The sequence below is a fragment of the Saccopteryx leptura genome, chromosome 2, assembly GCF_036850995.1.
Source record: "Saccopteryx leptura isolate mSacLep1 chromosome 2, mSacLep1_pri_phased_curated, whole genome shotgun sequence".
Classification (NCBI taxonomy): domain Eukaryota; kingdom Metazoa; phylum Chordata; class Mammalia; order Chiroptera; family Emballonuridae; genus Saccopteryx; species Saccopteryx leptura.
The window spans coordinates 257,252,615-257,267,325 of NC_089504.1; the positions used below are offsets into that span (position 1 = coordinate 257,252,615).

The window sequence follows — 14,711 nt, forward strand, 5'->3', positions numbered from 1 at the left end:
TGCTACATCTCACTTTTATATCAGATACCAATATTGTCATTTGCTCTTTGAAGTTGTATAATGACATTAATAGTTTCTCTTTTTCTTTCAAGGTATGTGCAAGGCTGGAGAGAGGGAGAGCTATAGATAGATAGAGATAATTATGATAAAATATGTTATATCCCTTTTGGCCTGGATACATACACAATCTAAATACAGGGTGGGCGTAAACATTAGTTTTCTAGTTTCTGGTTGGTGCTTGAGTTATTGTACTGGGAACAGCAGCAACTCTTTAAAACACGTACTACATTGTTTCCTTATTTTATCCTTCTCCTAAATGTAGGATCTGGCACATACACTACCTCTTCACTGAGTACAAAGTCGACAACCACGTCAGACCCTCCCAACATCTGTAAGGTGAAACCGCAGCAGCTGCAGACGAGCAGCCTGCCGTCCACCAGCCACTTCTCCCAGCTGAGCTGTATGCCGTCCCTCATCGCGCAGCAGCAGAGCCCGCAGGTCTACGTGTCCCAGTCCGCGGCAGGTGGGGCAAGGCTGGAGCGGCTGGTGTGGGGGCTGAGGAGACGGAGACTTCCTGAATGCTTGCTCAGTTCTCTCTCTTCTTAGTTGCCCTTTCAAGTTGAAATATTTTTGATCTGCTTTAAAATTTTATTTCTGGAAAGAAGTCACTGCTCTTTTTCATAGATAAACATTCTGGGGCTCTTGGTAGTTGTTCCTTACACATATATTAGGCAAATTAGTGTCTAATAAATTGAAAAATAACTTAGGCATTTGATATTATCCCAGTCATTATAAAAGTTATCTGAAAACTTAACAGATTGATAATAAAGTTAATGGGGAAAAATAAAGAAGAAAAAGTTATATATTAAGGGTGCGTTACTTATATTACAAAATATCTCAATGTTTATCTGAGATAAGTAGTTAAACATTTGAATAATAAACTCACTATTGATTTAAATTAAGAATTAAAGAACTGTGAGGCTATTTCTTCCCTTTTCACGTTGGGAATGGTAGAAAAATTGATAACCATCATCTTTAATACCCAGTATCCATAAGGGTCATGGGTATTATATTGGGCTCTTAAAGTGCTTTTCTGGTGATCATACTACTTGGCACAATTCTTTTAGACAAAGAATCTCAGAACATTTCATGTGTATATATTATCGTAACTGTGACTCATGTCATAGTTCATAAGTATCTGTATCTTACACAGATAATCAGAAATATATGTATAAGTGTATTCATTATGGTATTGTTTATAATGGTGGCAAACTAAAAACAATATGGAAAGTTTTTCAAAACATAAATACAGCAAATCACAAAAGAAATCTAAAAATCTGTACCATATTCTTTCAATTATTAAATGTCAGTTTTTTTAAATACTTTGCTAAATTCTAGTTGGTACATTTAAAATGGGAGTGGGTTTGCTGTAATACAGGTAAGCTCAGATTCAGTTTTATTAGACTGTAAAATTTTACTAGTTTAAACCCCAATGGCAGTATAGGGGAGTGTTTTGCTGTGTGCCTCCACAAGTACTAGATTTCATTATTCAACTTGCATCTATTTGCTGAATTCCGGAGCTCAGATCCTTATGCCTGCTTGTGTCTCCCTGGCGGCCTGCAGCTCAGATCCCAGCGTTCTACATGGACACCAGCCACCTGTTCAGCACCCAGCATGCGCGGCTGGCCCCGCCCTCACTGGCGCAGCAGCAAGGCTTCCAGCCAGGCCTGTCCCAGGTAAGCGCACCCTTCCACCCATACTCTTTCCCCACGCCGCCTCCTGCATTTTTATGGTGGTGTGGTTACCTTGGGCTACATGACTCTTGGAAGTGATAATCTTTAACAGCATGGGACAGCCCATGATTACCGAGGTTATGTATGAGCAAAATGTGAAAGCCTTCCCAAATTGGCCAGAGCTTAACTGTTGACAGTGGGGAATCAGTTAATGGATTGGAAGGAGAATATAGGTGTTGATGTTTGGGTTTGTTTTAAAAGGAAGCTGGGACATGGCATTAATCATTGATTCCTCCCGTGACTGAGTTGGTTTTCCCACGTGTCGTGAGATGCGCGTGGTGCTCACGGCTGTTCTCTCCTTGCCCGCAGCCCACCTCAGTCCAGCAGATCCCGATCCCGATCTATGCCCCGCTGCAGGGGCAGCACCAGGCCCAGCTAAGTCTGGGGGCTGGGCCCACGGTCTCCCAGGCGCAGGAACTGTTCAGCTCTTCCCTGCAGCCATACAGGTAAACGCTTTAAAAACTGTTTGCGGTTTGGAAATGTCATTGCTGAGCTTTCATGCCCTATCCCTACTGCTCGAAGCTAGGATGCCCCTCGTATAAACCACAATAAATCATTAGACGTGCTGATTGTATGTCATACGAAGCTCAGCCTCTGGTCACTGGGTCAGACTTGACTGAACAGAGTCAAGCCTCAAAGCTTCTGAAGAAGAGGGTGGTAACGGTCCCGTGACCATTAGAAACCACAGAAGATAGCCGCTGAGGGACCTGTGTACGTGCTGTCTTGTGCTTACACCTGGAAACCCAGGTGTGCTGCATGAGGGCGGAGGCTGGGGTGGGACGTGGTGAGAGGAGCCGAGGATCAGGTGAGGAGAGGGGCGGGGTGATTGGCACAGTGATGCGTCTGATCACTCAGCCCATTACTACAGCAGTATGGGGGATGGAGTCTTCACAGAACCACAGAACATAGAGTACGTTGTCCCCATTTTGACAGGAGGAGGTTGGGACTTGACAGGGTTGGATTATTTTTAGCTCAGGTTACACTACAAGTACGTGATAGGCCTGGATCCAGCCCCACATGTGTAATCTCCATCTTAATGAGGGTGGGGGGCGGGAGTGAGAGTCGATGGCAGCAGAACCACAGCATGGCTGTCATTGGTACTCGTGGTGACGGCTCTACACCTTCCTAAAGAAAAATGAATTACTTATTAGGGCTGCTTGGGAATCTTGTAGAGTTATGCACTAGTTTTTAAATACATGTTGGGTTTTGAAGTGTTTCTGATCAAATTTTCATGTTTTATAGATTAGACTTGGCATCAGTTGAGAAAGCCCATTGATTTTCAGCCAATGTGCCAAGGTCGCTGGCACAGTGAGCACCTCAGGAATTCTGAAACCATGCAGTACTTGACTGTTCAGTCAGGGGTACTGATAATGTTTCTCCTAGCTTGTCAAACAAGAGCCATCAGGGTGAATGTGTCACAATTAGACCCCCTTTTTTTCTTTTTGTCAGATCAGCAAAAGATATAGTATATTTTTGGTGTGCTATAGAATTTGAGTTAGTTTACATGTGCCATGATGTGGAAAAGGTTAAAATCGCTGATGATATCTCATTTCTTTTATATTACATAAGTTATATTCCTAAAGAAGCTAGGTTCAGCTAATTAAACTTCCTTAATAGAGCAGAATTATTAGTGAACGTAAAAGTATGGGGCTCTCACTCTTAGTTTTTGATAAATTATTTTTCAGTCTAATTTAGTACATCTGTATAATTAGTATGTTTATTTTCTGGTATTACTGTTGTTCAGTTTGATTATTTCAAAAAATTCTTTCCCATTGAAGTAAAACTATTTACCCCAACTAGAAGTTAAAGACCTGTCTGTTTTGTATTATTAAATTTGGGGTTACCTTGGAATTTGTGATAAAAATTAAAACTTAATTTCTAATTTAGAAATAGCAAATAGATTTAATCTCTCAAACCAAACTCCTTTTAATTGGTATTGGCTGCCTAAAACGTTGTTGAAAAGTTGCAGCTGCTTTGCTGCTCTGACAGCCGTGGTCACGTGGTCACGTAGTCCCTCCTTGGCTGTAGAGGTGCAGGAGCACGGCTCGTGTGTGTCTGTGCTTCTACCACAGACGCCCGGGAGGCCAGCCTGTGTAGTGGAGGACAGGGTGAGTGCGTGTGGAATTGTGGCTGCCATGTAGGAAGACGCAGGTTTAGACCCTGAAAGCAGTTTGTGTTTCTCCCACGTCATTCTACTGCTCCTTGCTCTCAGCCTGCTTCATTTGTGTTTATTAATAGGGATTTATAACAGTGTGCTGATGTTTCCCATTTTATATTGCAGCATATATCATAAGTATACGTTCTTAAGATTTGTGATCCTAGAGTAGCGCTCCTGTTTAGTGGCTTTCATTCCTGCCATGTCAGTTTTAACAAAGCTAAATGTTCTTAATTGATAATATTATCTTCAGTCTTCTTTGCTTCCGTTACTTCCTCTTTATCTTAGCATTTTATGAAGTATAGATCAGAGGCCTCTGTCCCAGAGGTCTTAAGTTAGATTTCAGCATTGTTTTTTTGTTTTGGTTTTTTTTCCTTTCTCATTATAGCCTTGTTGACTTATTTTATAACTGGAAGCTTACACCCTTTGATCATAATACTATGTTGCATATTTGAAAGTTGCTGAGAGAGTAGATCTTAAAATTTCCGTCATAAGGAAGATTTGTAACTGGTGAAGGGTGTTGACTAGACTTTCTGTGTCAGTCATTTCGTGAATAATCCTGACGTGAATTAGTGCTCTGCCTCACTCCATAGAGGTCTTGAGGCCTCCTCTTAAGAGGATGTACGAGAAGTAATGAAGAACAGATAATGAGAGTCTCAGCTATTGGTGCTGTACGTAATGGGGTGTCAGTACCAAAGAGAAAACATGGGTTTGACTCTGAGCATGCTAGTAAACACGAGAAGAGAACCATTCTCGTTCCAAAGGAAAGAGTCTTCCCAATTCCTGGGGAGAGGAAGTCTTTTCCCAGGAGACTTGCCTGTGTGGAGCTTCGTTGTGGAGTGAAACAGGTACCTTAAAGAGAATAGGTCTGCGTCTTCCTTTTGTGTGCTGACTAGATTACTTGGACATTTAGGCTACTCGTCCATAACATTTTTCCAGATTGCAGATAGAATCAACTTCTAACACAGCCTTTCCTCTTTGATACTGCTGCAGGTCTCAGCCAGCCTTCATGCAGAGCAGTTTGTCCCAGCCGTCGGTGGTCCTTTCTGGTGCTGCCATCCATAATTTCCCAGCTGTCCAGCACCAGGAACTTGCTAAGGCACAGTCGGGTCTTGCCTTTCAACAGACTTCCAGTACTCAGCCTATTCCCATACTGTATGAACATCAGCTGGGTCAGGCGTCAGGACTGGGGGGCTCCCAGCTGATCGATACACATCTCCTCCAGGTAATCATGTGGAGGCTGGAGCGTGCCCTATCCTTGTCTTTTTATGCAGCAGATAAGTTAGGGACAGTTAGTTTTGCTTTGCTTTGCTTTTAAGCGAGAGGAGGGGAGATAGTGAGACTGACTCCTGCATGCGCCCCAACCAGGATCCACCTGGCAACCCCGGTCCCCTGTCTAGGGTCTTTGCTCAAATCCACCAAGCTATCCTCAGCGCCTCAGGCTGACACTCAGACCAATCAAGCCACCAGCTACAGGAGGGGGAGGGGGAGAGGGAGGGACAGGGGTGAGGTAGGGGAAGAGCAGCAGATCATCACTTCTGTGTGCCCTGACGAGGGATCGACATCAACACATCAGGCTGACACTATCCACTGAGCTAACCGGTCAGGCCAGGACAGCTTTTTGTATTTTTCTGAAGTTGGAAACAGGGAGGCAGTCAGACTCCCGCATGCGCCCGACCAGGATCCACCTGGCATGCCCACCAGGGGGCAATGCTCTGCCCATCTGGGGCGTCGCTCTGTTGCAACCAGAGCCATTCTAGCACCTGAGGCAGAGGCCACAGAGCCATCCTCGGCGCCCGGGCCAACTTTGCTCCAATGGAACCCCGGCTGTGGAAGGGGAAGAGAGAGACAGAGAGGAAGGAGAGGGGGAGGGGTGGAGAAGCAGATGGGCACTTCTCCTGTGTGCCCTGGCCGAGAATTGAATCCGGGACTCCTGCACGCCAGGCTGACGCTCTACCACTGAGCCAACCGGCCGGGACCCAGGACAGCTTTTAAAGAAAAAATCTTAAAGACATAACAACAAAACATCCAGTACTGAAATTCTTAAGAGCTTGCTTTGAAGCCATAACCTTGATATCTGAAATAGAAAGTTTTAAAATCTTACTCCTGTTTTCTTACTGAATTTCTTCTAGGCTAGAGCAAACCTTACTCAGGCTTCAAATCTTTATTCTGGACAAGTACAACAGCCTGGTCAGACAAATTTTTATAACACTGCCCAGTCACCGAGTACTCTTCAGCAGGTAAACTATGGCATGGTAAATTTCCTCAATTTTATTATTATTACTACTACTTCTCTTGTCTGTGAATTTAAATGTATAGAACCAAGATGGGAGATGTGTGATAGTTTTTTATTTTTGATGGGTTTCTGTGTAACTGTTGATTTAACAAAGGAGCCCATGAAAACAAGCGTTTGAAACCTGTTGTGTGTAGTGTGCAGTTGCATTACATGTGGCGGCGCTTGACGCGCTTGTGCTGGGAGCAGGGCAGGCCTGCAACAGCGCACCGCTGCTGCGGCGCATGGGCTGCATGGGAGAGGGCAGGAGGAAGCTTCCTGAGTGAGTGGCCGCCATCATAATCTCAATGGGGAAATTTTATGTTTTTGAAACTATCTCCTAGCGAATTTCATTAATCAGCTCACTCTTTACAAGTTGGTGGGGGCTTCAAAACAGAGGCGAGGCCATTAGTCATTTTCTCGTCACTGTTTGTGGTGGCTCTTTTAGGAGCAACAAATCAAGTATACTATCTTACTGATATATAAAATAAATTGCTGTTTGGAAAGTTGTGACTATTTTCTTACATAGTATCCCCATCATTTTATTGTATTTTGTGGTTATTTGACCTGTGTAGATTTATTCAAAGGAAGTTAGTTATTTCGATTAAGTAGTTTCAGTTTCTCTGCTGCTAATTTCTGTTATACTGTTGCACCTTTAATAATAAAGAGTAGAGGTAGTCACTAAATAAAAGATTGATTTGTGAAATATAATAATAGATAGACGTCTTATGTTTACAGTCTTACTCAGAAGCATGAGAAGATTGTGTTACAGTTGCAGGATGTGAGTACAGCAGGCTCTGTGCTAGCAGATCCTACAGGTCCTGTTTGTTTGTGTCCCAGGTTACAGTACCTTTGCCAGCATCCCAGCTCTCCTTGCCTAACTTTGGGTCCGCTGGGCAGCCCTTAATTGCTCTGCCTCAGACGCTCCAGCCTGCCCTGCAGCACACTGCCCCCCAGCCGCCCGCCCAGAGCCTGAGTCGCCCTGCACCAGTCAGCCAGCCTTTCCGGGGACTGATCCCCGCGGGGACCCAGCACAGCATGATCGCCGCCGCGGGGAAAGTAAGTGAGAGGCGGGCAGGTCCTGTTAATCCAGTCCTGTGTCGCATGCACGTCCTGCGGTCTGTGAGGATGAACTGCATTGGTTTACCACCCACCGGGAAATCTCAAACTTTATCTACTTATTTTCATGTGTTTGGCCCCCTCTGTGTCTTACCACTTTATGAAGAGTTCACACATTTTGTGGTAGGATTGGATTTACACCACCTCTTATTTACACCACCTCTTAGACTTGAGAACCACAAATTCGGCCTTGTTAATTCTGTGGTACTTGAAAACTGATTATAGGATTTTGGTACTAAGATTCTTTGCCCTTTGCTAGATTAAGTCTTTATATATAGACTACTAAACCCAGCATGTTAGCTTGTGGGATTGCAGAAATGCTAGGTTTATTTTATGCTCTTTCTCAGATGTCTGAAATGGAACTAAAGGCCTTTGGAAGTGGCATTGATATAAAACCAGGCACACCGCCAATCAGCGGAAGAAGCACCACGCCCACCTCTAGTCCCTTCCGGTAAAATGGGCATTTGCCTTTGCTATAGAATTCCCAAATAACTGAGCACTGTCTGTTTGTTAGATGTATACTGTCGCCAGTCCTGTGGTAAGCACAAGACGTTCTGATAGTTTCGTCTGAAATGTTAAGTTATTGATTATTAAGAATGTGTTTGTTACACTGTAATTTAAGAAAAGCTTTTTAATCCAGGGCAAATGTAGCCAGTGTCCTCTCTCATCTCTGCCCCTCCACTGTGTCTCCACTGCTCTGACGTTTGGTAGCTCACCTTGGTGAATTCTCACCAACTACCAAGTGTGATGAGCCTGCCAAGCGCACTGTCTAGGAATCTAACAGCGTCATTTACCTGGCACTGCCGTACTGACCAGTGACGACTTCTTTCCAAGGGCCACTTCCACAAGTCCGAACAGCCAGTCCAGCAAAATGAGCAGCATTGTCTATCAGAAGCAGTTCCCGTCAGCCCCCGCCACTGTGAGAATGCCACAGCCATTTCCTACACAGTTTGCACCCCAGGTGGGCAGATACAAGTGAGAAATGAGTATGGTTTACTTGCAAATGCTTGCTAACCTGGCGAATTCTCGGATTTTGTAGTCTTCCCTGTTATAACCAGTTTAGAAGCACAGCTTTTAAATGAGAAGCAGTATATAGCAGTACATTTATGACATTCAAGTGTAGTGTCTGATTTTTAGCTAGACAGAGGTAGCTGTGTACTTCTAAAGCAGACAATAGAAATAGTCAAGATTCCCCACACAGCTCTGATAACTTAGTTCAGTCCTGTTCCTTTTATCTTTTTTAAGAAGTTGACTTCTCAGAGAAGGGTCCCAGTGCTTAAAGTTTTCTAGTTTTTGTTTATTTGTTTTTGGGTTTTATTGTTACTGTTTTGTTTTGTTTTTTTTACTTTTTAAGGTAACTGTAGGTGAGGTAAATTTTCCAAAAGGTACGCTAACATATGCATAAAAATGTTGGCTTCTCTTCCCTTTGCTGATCAGATGGAAGGACTAAAATTGATTAAAACACTCACTAACTAGAATTGAAACGCGTCTTTGCCAAATGAGCATTACTTTTTATTTCTCTTCAGAGCCTATTTGATGTGGTTGTGTGCCTGTTCTGCAGTTCTGTCTTTTTAAAAAGACCCCTTAGGACTAGCCATCCTGCCCCCGCCGGTGTGGCTGCAGCGCCCTCGCATGCCTGCCTGCAGCCCCTTGGCCGAGGGGCTGTGGCCCAGACGCGCCCACTCCTGTCACTGCGGAATTGGCACAGATTTACTCTGGGATGAGCCACCCGGTCTAGTTAGAAAGAAAAGAAGAGAAAAAATTTTTTAAACAGCTTAATGTTGTATGTTTTGTTTTTTTCACTCAGATTCTCTCTCAGCCTAACCTGGTCCCTCCATTGGTAAGAGCCCCACATACTAACACCTTCCCAGCGCCTGTTCAGAGGCCGCCCTTGGCACTGGCCAGTCAGATGCCTCCTCCGCTGACCACAGGCCTCATGAGCCATGCTCGGTTGCCACATGTAGCCAGGGGTCCTTGTGGATCACTGGCTGGAGTCAGAGGCAATCAGGCCCAGGCTGCGCTGAAGGCTGAACAGGACATGAAGGTTAGTACAGTGTCGCCGGGCCGGGCGGCGCCCTGCCCTGCCCTGCCCTGCGCGCGCGGTGCCCCACCGGCCCGCCCTGCCCTGCGCCGTGGCGGCTGCCCGGCTCCGTCCTCGTCCCTCCTTTTTTGTTACTATTATGTATTTATTTTTTCTCCCCATTCCCTCCCACCTTTTTTTTTTCTTTTGCAACTATTGTCAACATACAAGTGAACATTTTATAAACTCTGTGGCCAGATGAATTACCTATAAAATAAATATGAGGGAGATCTGAGTTTAGCTGCTACATTTTTTTGGAAGAACAAAAATATAGCTATATATAACATGGACTGTGATAGGCTTCCCCATTTTCTTTCATTTATTCCCCCCACCCCCCACACTTAAAATCTGAACTGGGCTTCCAGGAGAAGTGAAGCGGGTAAGACCTGGCACCCGGCATGGCTCCGTCCCTCGCGGGCACCAGGCTCGGAGTTGGCCCAAGCCAGTGCCCACCCCTCTGGGCCTCCCCTGTGGGGCCGGGGTTTCACAGCCATTTGTGGAGTAGTAGATGAAGGGAGGGCTCAGCAGAGCACTGTGGGTCCTTCACGACAACAGGCACCTTGACCAGGAGGTGTGCCAACACGGGAGGGTGCCTCTAGGAGTCTGTGTGGGGACAGTTTATATAGGGTGAGCTTCCTGTCTGCCTGCACACGCGCCACTGAGGCGTGCAGTTCCGTGCTGCTTAGACCTGACCTCGGAGATCTGATCATGCTGCCTGCTTCGTCACTGTCCTCCGCTCAGACTAGAACAGAGAAAGCTCCCTGCTGCCAGGGAAAGGGCTGCTGCCGGCCTTTACTCCGAATTAGAAACATGTTTATGGTAATCCTATAGAGATGGGTTGACTGGCTAAAATAGTTTTCTGGGTTGCTATCCCTTGTTTCTGATCCTGAGGAATCAAGTTTAAAGATGGCCCTGCAGTGAACCGCTTGTTAAATGTTACCTGCTTTTATTAAGGCTTGTGCCTAGGAGTCCCGTCTGTTCAAAGCTAGGATATGTAGAAATCTCTGGAAACTGTTTGGCCTGGGTTTCCAGTTCTGTTCCTGGCTCCTTGGCACATGAATATTATAAATTCCCATGTGAGAAATGGCATTGGCGTTTAATGATGGGGGGAGGGGGCACAGGTTTCCTGAGAATTGCTTTAGAGTTTTGGATAGCACAGATGACCTGTAGAGATTATAGGGCTTTTTTTATACGCAAAGCGTGTAGAAACATGTTATGGTAGTGTAATTTAAAGATCAACGTAAGTACATTCTTGGGGCATGTAGCCATGACGATGCGACAGGTGTTTTACCAGCTCAAAGTGTGGTAGGAGCTGTCAGAACACAGTGATCCAGTGAGGTCGCAGTTACTAATTTCTGACGCTCTTCCCCTGCAGAAGAGAGCTGTGGGAAGAGGACTCAGCCACAAGACATTTGGTCCTAGGTGTTGGTAATGCCACAATATAAGTGCTTCCTTTTCATTTCCTTGTAGACCACGTATTGATAACTAGAATATTTAAGTGTGACAGATGTATTTTTAGGTTTGTAAGCAGGCTCCCTAAGTAAAATTTAATATCAATAAGGTTTGTTCCAGAAAAAGTACAAACCAACAGCAATTCCTGTTTTATTATTTTATAAGAGGGCAAACTTTGAAAAGGTAGTGGGGTGGTCCTGTTTTTTTCAAATGTATATGTATGCATATATATTTTTTTTAATCACATGGAATGTTTTCAGAGATAGGAAGAAATGTATCTGTTAAAAGCTGAAAGATCGATGAGGTGCTTTGGTTTAGGTCCCAGCAGCGTGGGGAAAGCTGATTGTTGAAGGCATTTGAACCAAGAGTGACTGACAGGCTTTGGTGATGCTGCAGTGTTTTCAGCTGTTGTTTCTTGTTTTTTAAGGCAAAGCAGAGAGCAGAGGTTCTTCAGTCCACACAGCGCTTCTTCTCTGAACAGCAGCAGAGCAAACAGATAGGCGGCAAGGCCCCGAAGGGGGATGGTGAAGCAGGCAACCCCCCGGAAACACTGGCCGATGCTCCTGGGGTCTGTCAGGAGAAAGTGGAAGACAAGCCCCCCCCTGCACCCACCATGGCCACCAAACCTGTTCGAACTGGACCCATCAAACCTCAGGCCATCAAAACCGAAGAAACAAAATCTTAAAAAGGCTGTGGTTTATTGCAGGGACCTGGGGGAGGGGACGGGAAGAGGAAGGATGAAGTCAGGTAATACCAGCAGCCAAGGGGGACATGGTCTGGCATTACTCTGTCCAGAGTTGGGAGGTACACGGGACAGAGGAGCCATTCACACTGACACAGGCCGCACTCATGACTCAACGTGCACCCTGTTGGCCATGCCTCTCAGTCCCAATTTACATAGGAACACGTGCCCAAGTTCCTGGAGTGCTTACCATCTAGAACTAAAGCTTATGGTTAGATGAGACCCCAGGAGTAAGAGGAAGCAACAGGGCAGAGGGTGGCCCAGCCTGGACAACAGGGTGTCAGCTAGCGGAGCAGCTGGGACCTGCTCCCTTCCGTCCTTTGGATGTGGTGATGGCATTGGTGGCTTGGTGGGGAAGCGTCAGCCCAAACGGGGACGGCACAGAGAAGCCTGTGTCTGACCCGGCAGCCTGCTGTTTTATAACATGGCACAAGTGTAATAACTGACCTCCCCCTCTCCCAGATGTGTGAGCAATGGTGGGACAGGGAGGCCGTGTCCTGGGCGTGCCCGAGTGGGCCGAGGTGGGCTGCTGCCGCCTGAAACGATGCTGTGTTTTGGTTGTGGCCTGGAACTTTGACGTGTTGCGTGGCTCCTGTCTCCCGTGGAGCACTGACCATGCAGACGCAGCTAACTGGGGCGAGTCTTGCCTGCCTCCACTCGGCCATCTTTGTATGAACCCATGTGGTGGGGTTTTTGTTTTTTGGGGGGGTGTTTTGTTTATTTTGGTCTTTTTTAAACGGTTTTTAGCTGATACTCATGAAGAGCAGTGAGTACCTAGAACTGTCACTGAGGAAAGGAAGCCTGTCCAAGAAGGCGTTTCTTAGCAGAGCTGCCGTTCCGCCCTGTGTGTCCCTGCTGGAGAATCAGAATCAAGTCTCAATAACGCCTTTGTAATCGTGCCCTCTAGTATTGTAGATGTAGGACCGTACTGTGTCATACCTCTGTGAATGTAAAATACCTGTACCTGCTTCAGACACATAGTAGTGACCGTGCTTTATCAGAGCTGTCTTTAATGACGTTACACTAGAATGTTTTCTTTGCAAATGATGATGGAAAAGCTAATTTAAACAAATGGTGCCAGGTACCACGACAGTAACAGAACTTTGCTGTTTTCTGAGGATTTGTTTTTTACCCTTTTTTTTTTAATGGAGTGTGCTGAATGTGTCCTGTAATTTTGTTCAGATGACCGCAGAACCTGGAAAAGCTGCTGCTGCTATTGATGCATAACATACTGCTATTGGTCTTTTTATATAAATAAATAAATATATATATATATACATATATATATAATTTGAATTTTTGGAAACTTTAGCTGTGCTGTCAACTTTGGAAAAACTATCTCAGTTGTACCGTGTTGGGTTGGCATTGTACAGAAATTAACAGCCATATTGGTATAGAAACGTTCAACATAATTTTTTCCATTTGTACAGGGGTAACGCACTGTATTAAATATGTAAGGTCTTAATCTACATGGGTTTGATTACAGAAACTAATAAAATATTCTCTAAATAATGAATCTTGGGAGTTTCTAATCCATTCCTAAAAATAGTGAACAATATTACATAAAGACTTGGTTTGATGACATTCAGGAACTATAAAGCTTACTGGAAGTAAATGCAGTTGTGGAGGTAAGAGGAGCCATGGCCCCTGTGCCTGGAGAGCCATCTTCATGTGAAGACTGTTAAGGAGGAGGAGAGAAATCTTGATGCAATGTGTTGGATGCACAAGACAGGTTCACCATTCTTTTGGGCAGAAACCAAAGGACCCAAAGTAGCTCTCTGTTTCCCATGTCTTTGCTTGCACATCCAGTCGTTCTCACCTACACAAGCAGGCTCTGATGGGCCTGTGAATCTTTTGTGTGTGTGTGTGTCTGAGAGTGAGAGAGGCAGGGAGGTAGAGACAGACTCCTGTATGCTCCCAGACTGGGAGCCACCCACTACGAGGCAGTGCCCATCTGGGGCCACTGCACTGTTGCTTGGCAGCCAAGCTATTTTAGTACTGAGACAAGGCCGTGGAGCCATCCTCAGAGCTTAGGGCCAACTTGCTTGAACCATTCAAGCCATGGCTGCAGGGAGGGTAAAAGGAGGGGAGAAGTATTGTGCCCTAACTGGGATCAGACCCAGGACTTTCACACCCCAGGCCAGCACACTACCACTGAGCCAACTGGCCAGGGCCAAGTTGATTCTTAAACAGAATACTCAGTGCAAGGCTTTTTATCAAAATGAGCTCTAAATAATGTGGATGAGGTTGGGAACACAGACATGCTCCAAAGAGCTGCCATACCCACCTCACATATTTGCCTTCTCTTATTGCCACGGTTTCTCATGTTCTAGTCCTTAACATTCGACCCTCCTAGGTTTCTGGTCTTAAGTAACCCCTGTATGTAGCTTCTGTTACCTTCATCTGCAAGTCACCAGGTGTTTGCTTCTCCATTGATTGTAGTGAAATTCTTAAGGCCTTTTGCTCCGTAGGGCCCACAGGGGGGAAAATGACAGACTCTTGTCCAGTTAGTAAATGCTACCCCACCATTGAGTCCTGTAAAGCTGGTCACTGGCTTTCTTTTGAGTGTGTGTATGTGTGTCAGAGAGAGGGACCAATAGGGATAGGCAGGAAGAGGGACAGATGAGAAGCATTGATTCTTTGTTGCAGCACCTTAGTTCATTGATTGCTTTCTCATATCTGCCTTGACGGGGGGCTACAGCAGAGCAAATGACCTCTTGTTCAAGCCAGCAACTTTGGGTTCAAGCCAGTGACCCCACACTCAAGTCGGTGGGGCCCGCGCTTGAGCCAGTGACCTCGGGGTTTCAAACCTGGGTCCTCTGCATCCCAGTCCGACGCTCTATCCACTGCGCCACCGCCCAGTCAGGCTTGTCTCTGGCTTCTCTTGACATGACAGGATGACTCAAAAGGGTTGGCCACATAAACTTCTAAACATTCTCTGCCCCTTAACTTCTGGTGAGGAGGAGGGCATGTTTTTGTCCTTAGCTGGTAACAAATTGTACTGTATGGGAGAGGTATTTTACTGACTTGCTTTCACAATACAAACTATAGACAGTAAAGCTCAACATACTCTTGGCCGGGGTATGCAAAGTAGGACA

General features: G+C 45.5%; 1 protein-coding gene across 15 annotated transcripts in view; it reads left to right on the forward strand.

Moving 5' to 3' along the window:
* The window catches only part of PRRC2C (proline rich coiled-coil 2C), a 90,750-nt gene extending 77,621 nt beyond the window's left edge, over window positions 1-13,129 (forward strand). For 6 of the 15 annotated variants that reach the window (XM_066371492.1, XM_066371499.1, XM_066371501.1 and 3 more), the window contains 10 exons: window positions 323-523; window positions 1,624-1,736; window positions 2,103-2,239; window positions 4,942-5,173; window positions 6,081-6,203; window positions 7,061-7,279; window positions 7,687-7,790; window positions 8,174-8,300; window positions 9,147-9,383; window positions 11,299-13,129. In XM_066371492.1, the coding sequence (XP_066227589.1) occupies window positions 323-523; window positions 1,624-1,736; window positions 2,103-2,239; window positions 4,942-5,173; window positions 6,081-6,203; window positions 7,061-7,279; window positions 7,687-7,790; window positions 8,174-8,300; window positions 9,147-9,383; window positions 11,299-11,556 (1,751 nt within the window). In that variant the 3' untranslated portion in view covers window positions 11,557-13,129. Of the gene's footprint in view, window positions 1-322; window positions 524-1,623; window positions 1,737-2,102; window positions 2,240-4,941; window positions 5,174-6,080; window positions 6,204-7,060; window positions 7,280-7,686; window positions 7,791-8,173; window positions 8,301-9,146; window positions 9,384-10,794; window positions 10,848-11,298 lie in introns of all 15 variants that reach the window. The other 9 variants (XM_066371498.1, XM_066371496.1, XM_066371503.1 and 6 more) reach the window with 7 other exon arrangements.
* Window positions 13,130-14,711: the final 1,582 nt, after the last annotated feature.